The sequence below is a fragment of the Erinaceus europaeus genome, chromosome 7, assembly GCF_950295315.1.
Source record: "Erinaceus europaeus chromosome 7, mEriEur2.1, whole genome shotgun sequence".
Taxonomy (NCBI): Eukaryota; Metazoa; Chordata; class Mammalia; order Eulipotyphla; family Erinaceidae; genus Erinaceus; species Erinaceus europaeus.
In genome coordinates this window covers 29324085-29346103 of record NC_080168.1, presented here as the reverse complement: position 1 = coordinate 29346103, position 22019 = coordinate 29324085, and the positions used below count along the sequence as shown (strand labels likewise).

The window sequence follows — 22019 nt, the reverse complement described above, 5'->3', positions numbered from 1 at the left end:
AGTAGAATACTGCTAGTGAGGAAGAACTGTCAAAGGGAATTAAAGAAAGAGTATATATAAAGTAGAAGATGGTATATGAGTGAGTGGTGTTATGGGGTCAAGAGGAGAAAACAGTTCAAGTAGAACAGCGTCAGTTGAGTCCAATGCCTTTGTAAATAAAGTAAGACGAAAGCTGTGAACGGGCCATTGGACTTAGTAACATGGAAGTTCTTGCTGAATCTAGGAGGAGCTGTGAATATACAGCGTAATCAAAAATGCCAATGATATACGTGTGTGTATTGTGTGTTGTGTTAAAAAGCACATTGCAATATGGAACAGCCACTGTGTATAGTGTGTGTGATGTCAGAGTGAACGTTCACAAACATGTATTGGATATGAGTGTGAATACATGTGGGCAATTATGGGGAAGCTTTACCCATGTTTCCAGTTACCACCCATCATCTTTCAGTGCAATGATTTCAACCTTGTTCTTCTACTTTCATAAATTCCTCTTGAAATGATTTTCTTTATGTAGTGATTGATCATTATTGGGACAATGTGAACAATCAAAATACAGTGGTCCATATTCCTGTGCAGTAAATGATCAAGCTCTTTTTCATCTGGATGAGTGGGGCAGAGGATAGGGCAGGTATGTAGGATGTATATGTTACATAATTAAACTATATTGTGCATATATGCTCTTATGATGCTTTATCATACTCTAGCCTACTTCTCTGAGCCCTTACTATTTTATATGTAATTCTATGACTCCCAATGCAAGTGTATTTGATAAAGCTACATTTTTTTTTCTTCAGGAGTGTTATGTAAGGAAATGGTGACAGTCTGTCTACATACCAATAAACTCAATATTTATCATTTTTCCTACTCTATTCACCCCACAGGGATCACATTCCTGTCTCTAGAATGATCTGCTTTATAGCCAGAGACATTATGTAGCACATAGAATTCCCTAGGTATGGACTAGTTCTGAATAACTAGGTGGTCAGTCATGAACAAGTAAGTCTGCAACCTAGTCGGCTGCAGGAACTTTTACTGCCACTCCTTCCTGGTTCTTGGAAATATAATAACAACACTGCAGTCCCAAATGACTCTCTGGATCCTTGTTGCCCTAAACTTTACTGCATTTGACAATTGTTGATTCAGAGCAGTGATTTTCAACTGGAGGCATTTTTGACACCAGGGAACATTTGGCAAAGCCTGACTTTTTTTTTTTTTTTTTGTGGATTGTCACAGCTGTGGAGAAAATTACTACTGGTGTCTAGTGGGTAGTAGTCAGAGATTCGACTATTGATAAATATCCTATAATGCATAAGGCAGTTCTTACTTCTGTTCCCAACAAAAATTAAGAGACCTCAGATTTGTTATTCATAATTTGAGAAAATCTGAGTTCAGAGACTCAGATGAGTGATCCTAGGCATGAGCCAGGGTATTAGGTCCAGAAGAATCCAAATATAACATCCTGGTCCAGACTCTAGAATTTTGTTACCAGGAAATATGTCCTCTAGTGGCAAAAAATAAGAAATAATGAAAAAGTAAAATAATATTAAATTCATCGATTTCCCTAACTGCATAGGCCTTATCCCTTTGGACCCCCTTCCCCTCATCCCCCAAGTATTCATGGATAAGAAAGATAAGGGATACTCAACACAGTATGGAACTAGCTGTCTTTTTATCTTATTTTTTTTTAATTTTTTTTTATTTTTAATGTTTTTATTACCTTTACTTATTGCATAGAGAATGTGATAATTGAGTGGGAAAGGGGGATACAGAGGGAGAGAGACAAAGAGCTACCTGCAGCCCTGTTTCACCACTTGCAAAGCTTTCACCCTGCAGGTGGGAACCGGGGACTTGAACCTGGTTGTCACACTCAAGCAGATGCACCACCCCAGCCCCAAAACATCTGAAAAAGGGAGGTGGCCAGGGATGGTCCAGGTTCAGTATGTTTCAGCTTTTTGACTCTTTTTGTCAAAAGAAGGTATGCATTTGGGGCAATCATGAGAACTTTATTTCTCTTCCTATCCTATCGCAAAATGTTGAATGTCAAGATTTGAGTTTCATTCTCAGAGTTACTAGTTGAAATGAGGTTATAGGAGGTAAGCATTCAACATATTGATTTTTAATTTTTCACATCACGTAAAGGGACAGTTATTGCTAACAGAGGAAATGACTGTGATAACTACTGTAATGGCTTCCTCCACCATTGGAAAGTTTGTTATTATTAGAGACCACTTATTATGGCTTGCTATTTCATAAGAAAGATGTAAAACATGATTGCTGTTGGTTGGGAAATTAAATTGTATAGCACCAGACTGTCACTGTAGAAACCAGTCTTGGAATTTCCTGTGACTAGGTCAAGTCATGGACTTCCAAATCAATTGTGATAATCCTGATTTTGCACTCCACAGTGTTCCAGCATGGACAGCTCTTAGAGTTTATAAGCAAAGGCAAGGTATTACCTCCTGCACACTTTAGTAGTCTCCACTGAGAAATGGGCTTGATTAAAAAAAAAAAAAACTTTATAAGTCACCACAGTCATTATTGTTGTGTATACAGCACTTAGATTAGAATCACTGTTGAATGACTGCATTACCAGGTGCAGGAACCTGGGTTCAAACCCCTGGTCCACATCTGCAGGGGGAAAGTTTCACAAGCAGTGAAGCAGTGCTGCAGTTGTCTCTCTTTCTTTCTCCCTCTCTGCCTCCTCCTCCCTTCTCACTTTCTATCCTATCAAATGAAATAAAGAAAAAGTAATAATAAATGAAAAAAAGACAAAGTAAATGCAACAAAATAAGCTTTAAAAAAGGAATCACTAAATAATGATCAGAATTTCTTTAATCTTTGGCTTTCAAATATCAGGGATCTTTTAAAAGGTAAAGTTTCAAATGAAAAATAAATACAATAAAATTTCTATTTTGTTTTTACTAATTAAATAGTATGTGAAAGGTATTGTACAAAATACTGTGTGTCATTTAGTTAACTATCAATCATATTGCTCAAAGAAAATGGGCTTGATTATGGAATAAAGTCGTTTGAAGGTATCAGTCAAACAAATAATAGTTTCTATTATTTTCTCTCTAGTAGATAAAAAGTCAGAGAAGCTTTCTAGTTTTCCTCTCAAGGAGTGTTCACAAACTTCAAGTAAGGACAGCTGTTCTTTAATTTACACTTTTATTCAGTGGAACTTTATTAGACTGAAATTAACAAAATCCCAGAGAGGCCTGGATACATAAATGATTATGAAAATGTTATGGAGTCGAAATTGAGCATTTTGGAAGACAGAGATGAAGGCTAATAATTTGCAATTAGTATGCAATTCTGCCATTCCAATAAAAAAAGACAAATAGCTTAAAGCAAATAATAGGGTTATTTACTTAGATAATCATACAGTAAGTTAGTTAACAGTTAACCATGAATAAACTTAGATATTGACTTAGCAAAAAATAAAAATAACCTTTCAGGTGGGTGGGGGGAGGGTTCAGGTCCTGGAACATGATAGCAGAGGGCCTAGTGGGGGTTATATTGTTATGTAAAAACCTGGAAAATGTTATGCCTGTACCAACTATTATATTTACTGTCAACTGTAAAATGCTAATCCCTCAACAACAAAAAAATGAGAGTTATATACACACACAAATTGATGGAGTAGTAAATCATTGTCATTTCAGTGAAATAAAGATTAGTTTCAATTGTGTAAAAAATAACTTCTATTAATTGTAAAACAAACTTTATTAATCTTAGTTTATTAAATTAAGCAATAAATTTATAATTATTCAAAATTCCTGTTCTCAAAAACATTATATCAAATTTCAAGTACAGTGAAATCAAATGAAGTATCTATTTAAAGTTAAGCACGGATTTTCTCTTGTTATGTTAGGACTTGAAAATGTCCTATTAGTGAATCTGGCGATGATCAGACCTCCTAGTCCTGCTTTAATCGTGGGTTCTTTGCTACTTCTGATTTTATATCTGTTACTTTGGACTGACAGTCAGACATTTGCAGTGATTTTTGAAATATGTAAGTTTACATAAGAGTCCCTCAAAATGACCTTAAATTGAGAGTCTCTAGACATAATTACACAGAAAGAGAAACTCCCAACCTAGAATAAGTTAATGATTTTCAGGGCTATCTCATTTTATTCCTTCCTCTCTTTTTTACTCCCTTTCCTTCTTCCTTTGTTTCATTAGTGTTATGGCAGAATTTCACATTTCTACAAGCTTGAAAGGGATGCAGAAGTGGCACTTGCAAAGATTATCATGTGGATAGCACTTTTCAGTTCCCACTACAGTATATTTGAAAACACTGGGGCAAAATATGACTAACCATGTGCTTTCCCCCAGAAATTTGAACCCTAAATGTGACTTTTGCCTCCATATAAATATGTATTCTATTACTATATAAATATATGTATATATGTATATATATATTATCCTTATATAATAAACATCTATTTTAGAATAGCGAGACTTATACCTTGGGGCCATTTACCAAAGAGAGTATGGATAGTTGTTGTGAATTATCATTTTTGTGTAGTTTCCCAAATTCATTGCCAATGACTTATACTACTCAAAAATGAAAATGAAGTCTTAAGGCTTGAATTCTGACAAAGTGAAATTCAGGTTCTCCATTATGAATTCCATGACTCTAACTCTGAAGTAACCGTGTTGTCAGGGCATTTCATTTTGTTGACAAACTTTATTAATAGCAGTCAATATGTCTTAAATTACATGTGCCAAACAGTTCCCCAAAGTCTCAGCACATTTCTATAGTAAACTCTTTCATGCTCAGTAAAATGAAAGTGTTATGGTCACATTATCCCTGGGTTTGTTTGTTTTTCTCTTCTTCTGGTATCTGTTTCCCTAAGTCTAATGTTCAGTCTCCTTAATAATTAGTAATATTTTATTGAATGTCCTATTTCTTAATAGATCTTAGAATAGCATGACTTCATCTTGTCAAAGGATCCTCTGTTTTGTCTGTCACCAGTTATCATTCCCAAGAACTCTTCCCCAACATTTGAGATGTGGTTATGTCCACTTGCAGAATAAAAAGGCAGCCTTTGCCTAATAAAAGTGAAAACACATGGAATATCACTCTACAAAAAAAAAAAAAAGATACTGTTTCTTTTGGGACAAAAATGGATGGAACTGGAGGTGATTATGCATAGCAAAATAAATAAAGAGAAGAAAGACAACTGCCAGATGGTTTTATTCATTTGTGGAATCTAGAGATCTAATTTACATGAACTTGCCCAAAACAAACAAACAAAAATCCAAACAAAACAGATACAAGCAAACTGCTTGTAAGATTTATAAGAACAATGGTGGTGATCTTTGGGAAGTGGGAGAGTGGGGATACAGAACTTTAGTGGTGGGTGCGGTGAGGAACTATATATTATAATCTTACAGTCTTGTAACAGACTATTAGTATCAAATAAATTTTTTTAAAAAGTGAAATCACAGCTGATAGAGGCCCTGCCATGCTATGTCAATTGCGTTGGTATTTGACAATCCAGGTATATATATATTTAAATTTTCTTTATTGAAGAATTAATGGTTTAGTCAATAGTAAAATAAAATATAAACATTTTTGCATGTGTAACATTTCTCAGTTTTCCACATAACAATTCAAACCCCACTAGGTCCTTCTCTGTCTTCCAGAATGTGAACTCCACACTCTGTCCCCACCTGAGTCTTTTACTTTGGTTCAATACACCAACTCCAGTCCAAGTTCTGCTTTGTATTTTCCCTTCTGTTCTTATTTTTCAACTTCTGTCTATGAGTGAGATCATCCCTTATTCTTCCTTCCCTTTCTGGCTTATCTCACTTAACATGATTCCCTCAAACACCATCCAACATGGGGTGAAGAAGGTGAATTCACCATTTTTAATAGTTGAGTAGTATCCCATTGTGTATATAGACCACAGATTACTCAGCCACTCATCTGTTGTTGGACACCTGGGTTCCTTCAGTATATAAATATTTATCTGCTTTCTTCCCTTTGTTCTTTTTTCATGCCTGTCTCCAACAGAAAGGAGAGCCCGACTGCTATGCCTTTGTCCCGGAAAACATTGAACAACTCACCTTAGAAATCCCCTTGAATGATTCCGGCTCTGCTGGTCTAGGGGTCAGTTTGAAAGGAAACAAATCTCGAGAAACTGGAACAGACTTTGGAATTTTCATCAAATCCATCATACATGGAGGTGCTGCTTTTAAGGTGGGTAGAATTAGTACGAGTTCATCAGACTTAGGCTGTGGCTGTTGTGCTTGGTGACTGACATGAAAACATACAAAGACTTGAGACCACGGAGCTTACTTTCCAGAGGCAGGTAACTTAGGTGTGAAGAGGTCTGGGCAAAAAAAAAAAAAAAAGAAAAAAAAATGTCTGTTTCACTTTAAGTGGTTAGTTTAACTTCATAAGGATAGCTACAGGGGCTGGGTGGTGGTGCACCTGGTTCAGGACACTTGTCACAGTGCACAAGGGTATGGGTTCTAGTCCCAGTGCCCACATGCAGGAGAAAGCTTCATGAGTGGTAAAGCAGGTGTCTCTCTGTCTTTCTTCTTCTCTATCTCCCCTTCCCCTCTTGATTTTGGACTGTCTCTATCCAATACATAAATAAAGATAATTTAAAAAAAAAGAACAAGACATGGGATGAGAAAATTCTGTCTACAAGAATAAAGACTCCTGGTAGCCTGTTACTGATTGTAGTATAAACTCAAAGTCAGGGACTGGGTGGTGGTGCACTTGGTTCAGTGCATGTATTACCACGCACAGTGACCTGGCTTTGAGCCCCCTCACCGTCTCATGTTACCATTCAGTGATAACTTCCTGATTTGAATCCTTGCCCTCCTACGAGCGTAGGCACATTACTTACCTCCATTCTGTCTCTATTTCTTTATTTGCAAAATGAAGACAATTATTTTCATTATTTCATTATTTGCAAAATGAAGACAATTAATGAACTGTGAAATGATAAACTTGCAATAAATATTTGCCTTTAAAAACAGTCTTGGGTGATCTGGGAGGTGGCGCAGTGGATAAGCATTGGATTCTCAATCATGAGATCCTGAGTTTGATCCCCGGCAGCACATGTATCAGAGTGATTTCTGGTTTTTTTCCCTCCTCCTGTCTTTCTCATGAATAAATAAATTAATTAAAAAAGCAAAACAAAACCAAAAAAACCCAGTATTGGTATTAATAATGCATACCTTCTTCTACACAAAAGATACTTAGATTCTGGAGCCCTTGGTCCTGGAATCTGGGAGTCACTGCAGCATGTGTCTTCCTGTACTTAACTCCATTTTTGTTCCATACCTAGAAACTGAGCTAATGTCTTTTCCTTGGGAGATAAGCAATTCGACGTGGATAAATAGTTCTTTAATGCACTCCTTGGATCAGTTAGCTTTTCTTGCACAATAAATAACAGCTTTTCATTAAGATACATTAATAAGAATTTCTTATCCTTATACTTTTTCCAGGTTCTCTGAATCAGTCTGGTGTATCTCTCTTACTCATAAGACTGGTGGCCAGGGTATGTTTCACATATCTCAGTTTTGTATTCAGGTAGACGAGCGGAAGCATTGATGTTGTTTGTGAAGCCAGGGTCTCACACATAGTCTCTATCATCAACACCAGGCCAAATTTTGCTGTCAGAGAGACAGAAAGAGAGGGAGAGAGTGCAGTGCCAGAGTTTCCTGCCAGTGCCTTAGCACAAATCGATGGGGCCAAGGTTTGATCCCAAACCATGTATGCAACTAGGCATGCAGTCCACCCAGTGCACTATCTGCCTGGCCTCTAGGGCATTTTAATCTCAGTATGGTGTTAGGGGGACCATTAGCAATGGCTGAACTTTCTTAAATTCTGGGCTCCAAAGTGACTCAGAGTCCGTGGGAGGCCCAGGAGATTGGCAGGGAGGGAGACCCTGTAGGCTGGGCAGGTCATAGTCACGCATGATGACTATGCCCAGCTGTCTGGCTCCACTCCTACATGTCCTAGGGCATGGAGTGAGGACATGCCGACCCTCAGTAGATGGCCTACATAGCGTAGGTCGGGCAGCCCAGGAGCCCCTGGCTGGCCCCTTGCTGCCCCTACAATCTCTGCCAAAGGACTCTCTAGCAATAGAACTGCCCTCTCTTTGGGACTCCGTGCCTGCCATGGCTGCTTGGGTATGTGAGTGTGAGTGTGATATAGCAAGGTAAGATGTCAGACCCTCAGCCCTTCTGCCCCAGGGTCGGACTCTTAAATAGACTGTTGGTCAAAGCAATTTATGGGGCTGAATTTAAGGTGAAACACCAAAGAACACATTCCACCCAGGATGAAGCTGTCACACTGGCATGGGTGCACAGGGGGGTAAAGAATTGAGGGCACTCATTCAGTCTGCCAACCTCCAGTTTGATTGCCAACCCAGGAACAGAGAGAAAGAACTGTAATGATAGCAGCAGCAATAACCATTAACATTCACTGTACTTAGCACTTAATCAGTGCTGGATGCTTCTGATGAGTATTTGGGATGGATTCTCTAATTTTCTTCTTCTTTATTTTTTATTTTTTAAAAAAACCTATTTATTATTAGAGACAGAAAGAAATTAAGAAGGGACAGTGAGATAGAGAGTGAAAGAGACAGAGAGATACCTGCAGCCCTTTTTCACCACTTGCGAAGTTCCCCCCTGCAAATGGGGACCAGGGCTTTGAACCCGGGTTCTTGTGCACTGTAGTGTGTGTTGAACCAGATGCGCCACCACCTGGGCTCTCTAATTTTATTCTTCACATTCACTTATTAGTGTGTCATTTTATCAAAAGGGAATTGTAGATGACTGTGATTAGTCCCTCTCTTGTAGCCAGATAATCAAGAATGGCCTAAAACTAAAATACCAGGCTTTTCTGAGTTCATACCTTGCACTATCCTGCGTGTGGTGAAGACTCTTTCATATCACCCTTCTCTATCCCTAGTGCACACAAGTCGTTACCCAGGAGTTATCTTGTAGCACGAGCATCATTCTTGGCCAAGCCATCCAAACATGTGGTGCCTTTGATGCTGAGTCTCAGTCATGTTCATGGATGCCAACTTGATATTACTCATCTTATTCCTAGTGGCAGTTCGGTTTGTAGAATTTATTACAAGTATAATTGAAACTGAAGTGAATTTTTGGAAATTAAAAGCAGACATCTTCCTTTTTATGGGCAATAACTTAAACTCAAACAGATATTGGAAAGCAGGTTGAATATGTAGATCTATGTTTGTGTAAGTGAGCATCTCCTTACCTAAGCAGTTCCTAATAGTCCTGTTTCTCAAAGAAAGATTTCACTTTCCATTTATGTAAATTTCTTTCCTGACAGCGGTCTGCTGAGTCAGACCATCACACCATTAAAAAACCACTGGGCAGCATATTTATAGCTGATCTTAAACACTAAGAAGCATCAATCATGAACTTAGTGTTGCTGTGAATGTTTAGTATCCATTTGTCTTATTTACTCTTTGCAGTGTAAAGGGTAGAGACCTAAGCTTTGCTCACAAGAAGTCTGATTAACCGGAAACAGAATTGTTTTTTCTCTTCTCCTTCTGCCGTTCCAATAATCCATTGTTACTCTTCAGAAAATTGCCACCTGTTATGAGATTCAGGATTATGTCTTACAAAAATTGTTTTGAGACTTTGTTCCTGTCCCTGTCCAGAAGATACACATGTAGCAGGTTGCAGTGTCCCTGGGGCAAAGGGGAGATAAGCATGGGGAACATCCACTTTCGTTTCTGGCCCTAGGTTTTTACCTGAAATCAACAAAATAATCTTTCTGCCAGAGCACACAAAATCTTTTTCTCCTGGCCCTTTATACCACTAATTGGTTCTCAAGGTGTTTTTCCCTTTAGGGAAGGTGGATTTCTGAAAACTAAACTATTTTGAAAAGTATGACCAAATTCTTCCTGTGGATACTGTGTGCTGTATTCTCCCGGGGGCTTTCATTGGTGTAAACAAAGATAGGATACTTCTTGCCAGATGTATAACCCCTGAATGCCTGTGACTGTAATCAAGGGCCCCTCTTTTCTCTTATCCTTGTCTACTGTTTTCAATCATTTCATTTCTTATTCCACTTTTTATAATTGAGATGCAAAGTACTGTTTAACAATAACACATAGAGCTATTGCAGATTCCCCCCTGGAAGTGAATCATTCACTCTAAAAGCAAATTTTAATATTTTTACTCTATTCAGAATTATCCAAATACTTCACCTCATCTTCTCTCTATATATTTAAAATTATTTATTTATTTAATCTTTATTTAGTTACTGGATAGAGACAGCCAGAAATTGAGAAGGAAGGGGGAGATAGAGAAGAAGAGAGACAGAGAGGCACCTGCAGCCCTATTTTACCACTTGTGAAGCTTCCTCCTGCAGGTGGGGACCGGGGGTTTCGACCTGTAGTCCTTGCGTACTGTGATATGTGCACTTAATCAGGTGCACCACTTCCTAGCTCCTACTTATTTATAATGAGATACAAAGAAAAATATACAGAGAGAAAAAGGCAGAGTACTAACACTCAGATCTGGCATATGGTGTTGCTAGGGATTGAACCTGGGACCTCAGAGCATCAGGCATGATAGTCATTTTCATATCCCATTCCCTCTATGGGAAGCTTTCCTATTCTTTATCTCTCTGGGAGTATGGAACCAGGATCCTTAGGGTCAATATTTTCTATTTTTTATTTTATAAATAAATTAAATTAAATTAAAAAAGAAAATCTTTTTCAAAACTATTATGCTATCTCCTCATCCCCTGCAATATTTATTTATTTATTTATTTTTATTCTGAGGTCTATGCATCAAAAATTCAAGTCATTCAATCTATTTTTACCCTCTCATATTGATTAAATAGTGATTTATAAGAGTATAACTTAATAGGAGTGTACATTAGCAACATTCCTACCACCAAAAGGTCTGTGTCCCTCCTCCCACTCTCCTACAGTGAAGCTGAAAATCTACCTTCACCCCCCCCCCCCCAGAGATTTTTACTTTGGTGCAGTACTCCCAACTCAGTCAAATTCTGCTAAATAGCATAATGGTTATACAAAGGGATTCTCATACCTGGGGCTCTGAGGTCCCAGGTTCAATCCCCTGCACCACCAAAAACTGGAGCTGAACCAAAAAAGGTAAAACAAAGGAACTTAGTGGTTAGTGTCAGGGCAAAACACTTGCCATTACAGATATCTGTAGCTTGTGAAATATTTTTTTAGACCCCTGAAGCATCCTTTGAACTGTTTTTCAGTTACTCAGTCTAAGTGACTATTGGCTGTAGCAGCCAGATATGACTTCCAGTATTAAATCCAATATGCATTACCTGCTATAGTTTCTTTATTTCTGTCATTCTTGTCATTTTTCCTGGGCATGTGTCCCTGAAGTACAGTGTAATTGCTTCCCGAACCAAAATAAAACCTGGTTTTATGTGTTAATGTCTCATGACCCAAGAATTATGAATGGAGTGAAATTACCATATTCATGAAGATACTTTTCTAAAAGTTTACTCTCACGATTAGATTTTTAAAGTGGTTGTGTGTGTGTGTGTGTGTGTGTGTGTGTTTCGGGGGGGTTAATTTAAAAAGTTTATTGTAGGTATTAAAAATATCCTAGTGAAAAAAATATTATTTCCCCAAACCTACATAAAAATTAACTTTTTCTTTTCTCCATGGAAGCATACATAATGTCTTGAGGATCAGCTTGAAAACCTGAGGAAATATTCATCCTTATTTGCTTTGCAGTTTGGATTCTTAGATCTGTAGCTTTCTTTTGTTTTGTTTTTTGAAGCACTATATTTACTGAAAAAAAATTAGAAAAAAATGTGTTTTATCTGTTGATTGATTACCCTACATAAACTGTTTATCTTTTTTTTTATTTTGCTACCTTAAAATGAGTCAATTTTACACAAATTATTGTAATAGTGATTTTTATTAGTAAAATATCAACATGTTGTAAGAAGAATCCCATCAAGTCTATTGCATTAATTCCACATGATATTTTCTTTTTTTTTTTTTTCCCTCCTCCAGGGTTATTGCTGGGCTCGGTGCCTGCACCATGAATCCACCGCTCCTGGAGGCCATTTTCCCCCCCCCTTTTGTTGCCCTTGTTGTAGCTTCATTGTGGTCATTATTATTGCCCTTGTTGATGCAATTCGTTGTTGGATAGGACAGAGAGAAATGGAGAGAGGAGGGGAAGACAGAGAAGGGGAGAGAAAGATAGACACCTGCAGACCTGCTTCACCGCCTGTGAAGCGACTCCCCTGCAGGTGGGGAGCCAGGGGCTCGAACCGGGATCCTTATGCCGGTCCCTGCGCTTTGCGCCACATGCGCTTAACCCACTGCGCCACCGCCCGACCCCCTCACATGATATTTTCTTAATCAGAATAGATTGATTTTGGGAGCTAGAATGTGTCCTGTGGGAACATTGAAATAATACGGCTGAATAATAAATTGTAAAGTGGGCAGTGACTCACCCTGTTAGGCACATACATTACATTCTGCAGTTCCAGGGCAAGTTCCTATTACTCACCTGCAGGAGGGAAAATTCATGAGCTGTGAAGCAAGTCTGCAGGTATCTATTTTCCTCCCCCCTCCTCAAAATTTCTTTCTGTCCTATTGAATAAAATAGAAAAAATTAAATGAAATTTAAAGGCTGTTTTACTAAGGGGAAAACACTATATAGCAGGTCGATTATTTCAGGGTTCTTAAATAGGGAGACTGAATTTAAGAATACCTGTTATTCTCAAGCAACATTCATTAGCCAGACTTGTGCTTAATAAATACTGCTTGATGATGATGAAATTAAATGAAAGAAAAATGCCTGACATAGCTAATTGCAAATGCATGCACTCAGAATATGAACTAGACATAATTTAGGTAATTTGATTCTTGTGTGCTTAGGAAATTTAGAATAATCCCTCTGAGGGATTTAGCATTTGATGATCTATACTAGACAGTAAAAGAAAGATAAATGACCTAATATAGAATTTTCCTCTATTTAAAAATGATGATAATTTTTTTTGGGGGGGGAGAGATAGACACAGTTCCAGAATTTTCAGGATTATGGCATGTGATCCTGAATCTCTGAGTCTCTTCATAATTTGGAACATTTTATAGCATCCAGGCTTCTTACCAGGAGTCCAGTAGCTGTTCCCAGCATGAGTAATTTCCACCTCCATCTCTGCTGGTATCTATAAATCATGTGTCAGATCTATAATTAATGAATTCAAAGGAAGATAAAAGGGGAAGCTTTTTAAGGAACACTAATGTTAAATGATTTCTTCAACCCTCCATTTTTTCTTTAAATTGATAATGTTTCTGCTGGTGGAAAACTATAAAGATTATTACTAGTAGGCATATCTTCCAGGTTTATTTTTTAATTTTTTTTTAACCTCTGAGAAAAGGACCATACAATCTGAGTGTGTAAATAACTTTATTGGAGGGTCGGGCGGTAGAACAGCACGTTAAGCACACATGGTGCAAAGCACAAGGACTGGCTTAAGGATCCTGGTTCGAATCCCCGGCTCCCCACCTACAGGGGGGATCGCTTCACAAGAGGTGAAGCAGGTCTGCAGGTGTCTGTCATTATCTCCCTCTCTCTGTCTTCCCCTCCTCTCTTTATCTCTCTATGTCCTATCCAACAACAATGACATCATCAGCAACATAAATAATAACTACAACAACAATAAAACAACTAGGGCAACAAAGGGGGAAAAATAGCCTCCAGGAGCAGTGGGTTTGTAGTGCAGGCACCGCGCTCCAGCAGTAACCTTGGAGGAAAAATAAATAAATAAATATATAATTTCATTGTAAATACTGAACTATCTGATGCCATAAGCTAATATTTCATGATAACCCAAAAACATAGTGGCTTTTATGTACAACTAAAAGCAGGAGTTTCACCTGGAGAAATCCTCAGTATATACCCAATAAAAATTCCACCTTTACATTTTCTTTTTACCTTATACCAATTTTTTTAAAGGAAAGAGAAATGGAGAGAGAAGGGGAAGACAGAGGGGGGAGAGAAAGATAGACACCTGCAAATCGGCTTCACTGCCTGTGTAGCGACTCCCCTGCAGGTGGGGAGCCAGGGCTCAAACCAGGATCCTTAGGCTGGTCCTTGCTTTGCGCCATGTGCGCTTAACCCGCTGTGCTACACCCCGATTCCCACCTTATGCCAATTTTTAGCCAATTCCCACTTTAAAAGTCAAAATTGTTAGTATCTGTTGATCCACAAAGCCAAGCTCACCACCAGTATTCTGCTATAATAACTATTATCTGAATACTTTACATAATATTACTTTTAAGATTACGTAATACTAACATCAGTAATGTTTTTGTTCCTAGTCTTTGTCAGTTCTACATTTTTATTTTATGGACAGGAGTGCAAATAGATAAGTGTATACTATGGTAGATAACATTTTTTAAATATTTTATTTATTTATTCCCTTTTGTTGCCCTTGTTGTTTTATTGTTGTAGTTATTATTGTTTTTGATGATGTCATTGTTGTTGGATAGGACAGAGAGAAATGGAAAGAGGAGGGGTAGACAGAAAGGGGGAGAGAAAGTTAGACACCTGCAGACCTGCTTCTCTGCTTGTGAAGCGACTCTCCTGCAGGTGGGAAGCCAGGGGCTCGAACCAGGATCCTTAGGCCAGTCCTTGCCTTAGTCCACCTGCGCTTAACCCGCTGCGCTACTGCCTGACTCCCGGTAGATAACATTTTAAGTACTACACTGCTTTCATTCAAATTTTGGACTCCACAACTATCTAAATTAGCTTGAAAACTTTTGAGCTTGTAGTCCTAACCAAAAATGAATTTACTTTTTCATGTGTGCAACTTAGTTGACCCCAGCCCCCACCACACTGAGGTAAACTTTGGTGTTGTGGTCTCTTTTCTCTCTCTCTCTCTCTTCTTCATGTCTCTAACTGAAAAAAAATCATTCCAGAGTTTTCAGGCCCTGGAGATGACAAAAAGAAAAAAAAAAAGAGTTTGGGGGTATATGTAATAAATACATACATACACAGAGAAAGAGACAGAGACACAGAGAGAAATTCAAAAGCTGAATTCAAAATGCAATCAGATTTCTATTTTATGGACTTTTATCCAGATCCAGTCTCATTTTCCTAGTAATAAGGCTTTAAGTAACCTTAATACAGACAATAACACTTTTTAAAAAGTGAAATAGCAGCCAGACAGTGACACACCAAGGCTGAATTAACATATTACAGTGTGCATGGACCCAACTTCAGGCCCCAACTTCCCACCTGCAAGAGGACAATTTCAAGAGTGGTGAAGTAGGTCTGTAGGTAGCTCTTTTTCTTCCTCTTTATCTCCCCTATCAATTTATCTCTTTCCAATCTAATAAAAATAAATAAATAAAAAGGAAAAGTGGCCACTGGGAATAGTGTGTTCACAGTACAGGCATTGAGCACCAGAGGTAACTTGGTGACAATAAAAAAATTTTTTAAAAAAGTTAAGTAACCAACAAAATACTATTTGGAATGCCTATAAAATTTTAGCTTTGTGGACTGGGGAGACAGCATGGTGGTTACACAAAAGACTCATACTTGATGCTCTGATGTCCCAGGGTTTCAGTCCCTAGCACCACTATAAGCCTGAGTTGAACAGTGCTCTAGTCTTTCTCTCTGTTTGTCTCTTTCTCACTAAAAGATTAAATAAAGATATATTTTTAAAAAAATAAAATTTTAGCTTGGCTAGGCATTCATGAAGAATCTTTCTGAGTGACCTAAAACACATATGCCTTAGTAGGATTTTTTTAAATCCAGTTTTCTAGGCCAAAGTAAACTACAAACAGAACTTCAGGAAGAAGATAGGAAGGGATGAAGAGGAAACAGCAGTGACAGGAAATACAAAAGGTGTAAAGCAAGCACAGGATGCCATTACTGCAGAGCAAGCTAGTGAGTGTATGTAATGAGGATATTGTAAGATTCAGTAATGCCTGTGGTAAAGGTATAATCCGCAATACACTAGTTTATATTTCCATAAGAGTTTAAAATAGGCATACTATAATACATTTTATAAGTTTTGTATGAAAATGGGTTTTGTAATGCACGTTCATACTGATACTCTAAAATATTTGTTATCTTTAATTTTTCATTACTTATATTTTTTTGTTTTCTCTTTTGTTGCCCTTGTTGTTGTTTTTATTGTTGTTATTGATGTCATTGTTAGATAGGACAGAGAGAAATGGAGAGAGGAGGGGGAAGACAGAGAGGAGGAGAGAAAGGTAGACACCTGTAGACCTGCTTCACTAACTGTGAAGCAGCTCTGGGGGCTCGAACCTGGATCCTTAAGCCGGGCCTTGCGCTTCCCACCACACATGCTTAACCTAACTTCCTTATCTTGATTTTCTTAACTTTTTTTTAAAAGTGATTTAATCGTGATTGTCAGGATTGTGGTATTAAAGAGGAGTTCCCTTTCTGCTGAGTATGTTGAGTAAATGTTTCTGGGACTGTTTTAGTTTGCTACATGGAAATGGAATTAGACTCTGAAGATAATTACTGAATTAGATACATAAACTAAACATTTTGCAGTAGCGTAGCAAGACCAGGCATATTTTGGGCCATCCCACAGAAAGTAGTCACATTTCACTTTTAGAATTATAAACGAAGTCTTCTAAATACATGCCAATGTGACCAAGTCAGGAGGTTCAGGAGTCTCTCAGTTGCAGTTGGTAAATTAAACAGTTAAACTCTTGCAGATAAAGTTTATACCAGGTCCAGGCCACCTGAATGAAGTATTTTTCAAATGACTCCATTTAGTAAATATTTCTTGAACATCCGCAGTGAGTCATGCAATAAACAAGTTGGAGACAGAAAACTTACAATGACTCATTGCACACTCTAGGAAGTTGGTAGAATGATAAATATATCAACAAGTCTAGCATGATAAGCATTATGGCAGACAAATATAAGCATAGCATAGGTTGCAAGATGATGGAGCGATTAATTCTGCCTGTGAAGAAAGCTATACGTGGAAGGCAGTTGCGGAACTTTTGTTTAAAGGGTAGATGTTCAACTGATAAGCATGAGTGCTAAGGATTTTTTGGATGGAACAAAGAGTGTGAGTCAATTCACCATTATATGCACACTGAAATGCAACTTATCGTCTACAGAAAATAGAACTTTTGTTTTATTTTATTTTACTTTATTTTATTTTATTTCATTTTATTTTATTGCCTCCAGGGTTATTGCTGGGGCTTGTTGCCAGCACTATGAATACACTGCCCCTAGCGGCCATTTTTTCCATTTTGTTGGATAGGACAGAGAGAAATTGAGAGGGGAGGGAGAGAGAAAGATAGATACTTGCAGACCTTCTTCACCACTTATGACGCCCCCTTCCCCCCCCTGCCACCTGCAGGTGAAGAGCTGGTACTCAAACCTGGTCCTTGTGCAGGTCCTTCTGTTTGGTGCTACGTGGATCAAAATGGATGTGCCACTGCCCGGCCCTGAAAATAGACTTTTATATGGAAAGAATAGCGTTGTTTATTTTAGTTAAAATTGTACTAGTACAAATGATATAGCACATTGACTAATATAGATAGGTATTCTTCAAGGCCAGAAGTTATTTCTAGTCTCACCATACAATTTTTACCCATCTATTATTATTATTAACTTACAGTTAAAAATCTTGATTTCTTCTTTTGTTGCTATTGTTTTTAAATGAGGCAACATTATTTCAACTTGTCAAGCAAGGTTCTGTTGTATATTCTTTTCTTGTTTTAATACAGTAGATAGATATTGTCAGAATCATTCTGCAGTCTTGAGGACTTTTTTCTAACATTCCTCTTTCACAAGCAAGTACCATCTTTCCTGGATTTCCACCTCAATCCAGGGAAAGCTCTGCGTTCTCAAGTCAGGCTATTGGGTTTGGGCTTTGAGTGTTGATACTATCCCAGGAAGCTTTACCCAAGGACCACTTTGGAAACATGCAGATGTGGGAATCAACATCTGGTCAAGATTAATCCTCTCAACACCCTGGTCTAATGCAAACTGGTCTTGGGCCTCAGCCAGCTCCCTCTGGGAAAACCAACCCCCTCCCTCCTTTTGTCTCATATGTGCAGATGTGAGTACTTTGCTTTGTCTTTGTTACTCTCCCTTCTGTGTACCTTAGAAATTTAGAAGTAAAATTGGCCCAAAGAGACTAAGTTATGCAGTGTCACCAGTAATCATGGCAGAGGCCACTGGAAGTCCCTGGAAATGAATACTGGAGTGCTTGAGTGTGTACTTGAAACACCCTATAACTATATAATTATAATTATAATGACTGCCACCCAATACAGACATCATCTGACCGACATGCACAGCTGTGGAGAAAACACAGTACATTTATTTTAAACAAGTTTCTGTGACTTGTGTTAGCTAGTCAAAGGGACCTAAGATACCATAAAAATCAGTATTCACTAAAAAAAAAAAAGGTAAAATATATAAATTTCAGATTGAGGTTATAGCTCAGTGATAGAGTGCAAGCATCCTGTTTATGAGGTCAGCTACTGATCTCTGGTACACCTCAAAAAAAAAAAAAAGAACAGGAAAAAAAAACACAGACATGTTCTTCAGAATGACCTGAAACTTGTCCAAATATGCTTTTAGAAATATAACTTGTCACAAGGCATTTAATCTGACTGACCCTTGGGTCCTTCTTTTTTAAAAATGACTAAATTGTCACCAATGTATAGTATGTTTATAGAATGCACAGTGCATGCAGAGAGCTTAGCAAAATGACTACACACAGTAGCAACTTATAAGTAATTATTGTCATTAATAATTGAAGTGACTTTAATCATTTCTAGAATGCTGACTTTAGAAGTAGCATGGCATATAACTGTGCATGTCTGACTCAGGTCATGTCCATACTCTTTGATAATTCAGTAAATTCTTCAGAGTCTCCATTTTTTAGATGTAAATAATGGAAATTTTTAATTACATCACAGAGGTATGTGAGAAGTGGATAAGATAACATACACAAATTATTTGTGCAGTGACTAGACTGTATAAAGTATTCAGCAAAAGATGTAATACAGGGGGGCGGGCGGAGGCACTGAATTAAGCGCACATAGTACAAAGCTTAAGGACCTGCACAAGGATCCCGATTTGACCCCCTGGCTCTCTATCTGCAGAGGGGATGCTTCACAAGCAGTGAAGCAGGTCTGCAGGTGTCTATCTTTCTCTCTCCTTCTCCCTCCTCCCTCCTCTCTCAGTTTCTCTTTGTCCTATCCAAATAAATAAATAACAACAACAACAACAAAAAAAAACAGCCACCAGAATCAATAGATTCATAGTGCGAGCACTGAGCCCCAGGAATAACCCTGGAAGGGAAAATAAAAAGATGTTAAATGTTTTATATCCTAGTTTATTCTTCCTTTGACATTGGACCAGGTCAGGTCTGATGAGATTTAAAACCATCCCAGAAGATCTAAATATCCTAACAGTTTATATGTGTCCTAAAGTACCCTGAGCAAATCAATTAATCTTATGTTGGAAGAAGATGAAGGATCTCTTTTCTTCATTGTCCTCCCATTCCCTGTCCTCCTCTCTCCTCCCCTCTCCTCTCCTCTCCTCTCTTCTCCTCTCCTCTCACTTCTTCTCATAAGGGCACTCATTCCACTAAAGAAGACTAATCAAGACTAATCGCCTCTCACAGGCCCTAACTTCTGATGTTGGGGGGTTAAGATAGCAACATATAAGTGTAGGGATCACAAAGAGGCAGTCTATGGAAGAAAATGATTTTCTTTTCTTCAACAGCTGACCCAAAGTATAATTTAATACATAACCTACTAGTTAAATAAAAAACAGTGGATGACAGTATCCCCATGCCCATTTATTTGAATATGATATTAATAGAATTACACACACAGAGAGAACAACTTATTTTTTTTTTCTTGATCAGAATTACTCCAAAGCAGAGTAGCCATACACAATTTTGAGAGCTAGTTGATGAGTTTGAGAAGTAAGTGCTTTGAGAAATCAACTGCACAATTTCTTTTGGATTAACATTAGACATGAAAATGTATGTATATGCACACACATAAATAGCACATATCTGTCCATAGATATATGCAGAATGACCCTCCTCACTCTTGTAGTTGACTTCCTTACTCTGCCATACCTCAACACAGTCTCTTGTCTCTGTATCTCTTATCATCTGACTCTGGGTTTCATAGAGGAGTCTTTCGCAAGTATTAATCTCTCTGGTTTTGAAAGTCTTTTTCTTGTATTGTCCTCTTAAGAACTATATGTTCTCATTTATATAGAGACAGAATGGTAAGGTTATAGAGAATGCTGAGAAGTCAGGACTGGAACTTTTCTGATCTAGCTCTGACCTTAATGAGCTGAGCAATTCCTAATCTATATCCTTTCTCTTAAGAGTTCAATAAATGGTTTCTCATCCCCTTCATGTGTCACATTATTTATCTGTAAATGGAAGAGTTTGGGTGAGATGACCTCCAAGGACCCTTTCAGCTCTAAATCCTGTGATTATATTCTGAATGTTAGGACAACATGGTGCTTACTGGCATCACCATTAATGGAATTACCCATCATTTATCTTATAAAGGAAAAGCACACACCAATAGGAATAGGCTAGCCAAGTTTGAAAATGAGAGTATGTGGATTTTTATCACACCCTCAGCTCTCTAGTGATGCTTGTGATGAATGTGAATGTCTCAAAAAAAAAAAAAAAAAAAAAAAAAGAAAGAAAGAAAGAAATTGCAGCTGCTCTGGGATGGCCTGGCCTTTTTGTTTAGAATTGAAGAAAGCAAATATGTTGCACTTTAGTACAGTTCGTCATGTTGGAGATTTGAAATGTAGCTGAAAAGAAATGTTTGTGCTTAATACCTGTTGATAAGAGATTATTTTACAACAACAAAAAATGTTCTTCTTACATCTCCTTATCTTTGTTTACCTCTTCACTGAATCTTCCCCATACTTCACAGGGAACGTCCAGAAAAGGTTACCTACCAGGTGGATTCTGGCTCAGATTTCTTTCCCTCTATTCTAGAAGGATCATAAGTTTCAACCTTCATCTTGCTTTTTCCTGTCAGAGAGGACAAAGTGTTCTGCCAGGACTAAGCCTCTACAAATCCAACACTAGACCTCATTTCCTGTTAACAGAGCTAGGATCTTCCTCCAGCTCCACTGTTTCCTCCTTCTCTTTAAAAACCACATATCCTTCTCCTATTACCCTAAAAAGATTTTTAGTGACAGTCCCACTACCTTTTCAAGATTCATCTAGTAGTACCCCTTCTGTTAAATACCAAAGAGGGCAGCATCATCTGCCCAGCTGTGTCTTGCTTCATGCTACTAAGCCATTAGGATTGTTTATGCTTTATCCCATTTCATGTAAGCTTAATCTTATTCTTTCTGTGCCTCACTCCAAATTAGATAACTGAAGTGAAGAGATTTCTTGCTTGTTTAGCCTTTCCTGTAAATCTCATTCCCAGACTTGCTCCGCATTAGGGTAAAGGTTAAGTGGAATGGGGAAATAAGAGAGAGGGAGGGGACAGTTTGCTCTGTGAGACAGTCTGTACTGATGTTGCACAGCTCTGATTTTATACCCTTCTCTGTCTATACTGTTGCCTTACAATTGCAATTTCTTCCTCAGTGGGTCATGCTCTTCATTGTGTTGCGGCCAACACCCTCTCCAGCAGGTGGCTTGTGCGGTGTATCTCCACAAGGGCATTAGCTCTCCAACACAGCTTTCACCACTCTACCTCTCCTGCTGTCAGCAAAGGCACTTCCTGACCATCTGCTGCTACATTAGTCAAAGTTTATCAAGTTGCTCTCCAAAGTTGTATGGTTGATTTCTTCTGTCCATTCTAAGTCTGTTTTTCTCATTTCTTAGGGAAGCTTTTATTTTTTTTTCCCCTTTTGTATTTCATTCTGTTGATTTGAGTGCAGATTGAACTATTGAGATAGTTCTATTCACAAAACCTCTCTCATTGACCTATTTTTTTCTTTTTTATTTAAGAAAGGATTAATTAACAAAACCATAGGGTAGGAGG

The 22019-nt window shown here is 38.0% G+C and overlaps 1 protein-coding gene across 2 annotated transcripts in view; it reads left to right on the top strand.

The window, feature by feature from the left end:
* The window catches only part of PARD3B (par-3 family cell polarity regulator beta), a 1240289-nt gene that overhangs the window by 727416 nt on the left and 490854 nt on the right, over window positions 1-22019 (top strand). For both annotated transcript variants that reach the window (XM_060194068.1, XM_060194070.1), the window contains one exon: window positions 6026-6211. In XM_060194068.1, the coding sequence (XP_060050051.1) occupies window positions 6026-6211 (186 nt within the window). The remainder of the gene's footprint in view (window positions 1-6025; window positions 6212-22019) is intronic.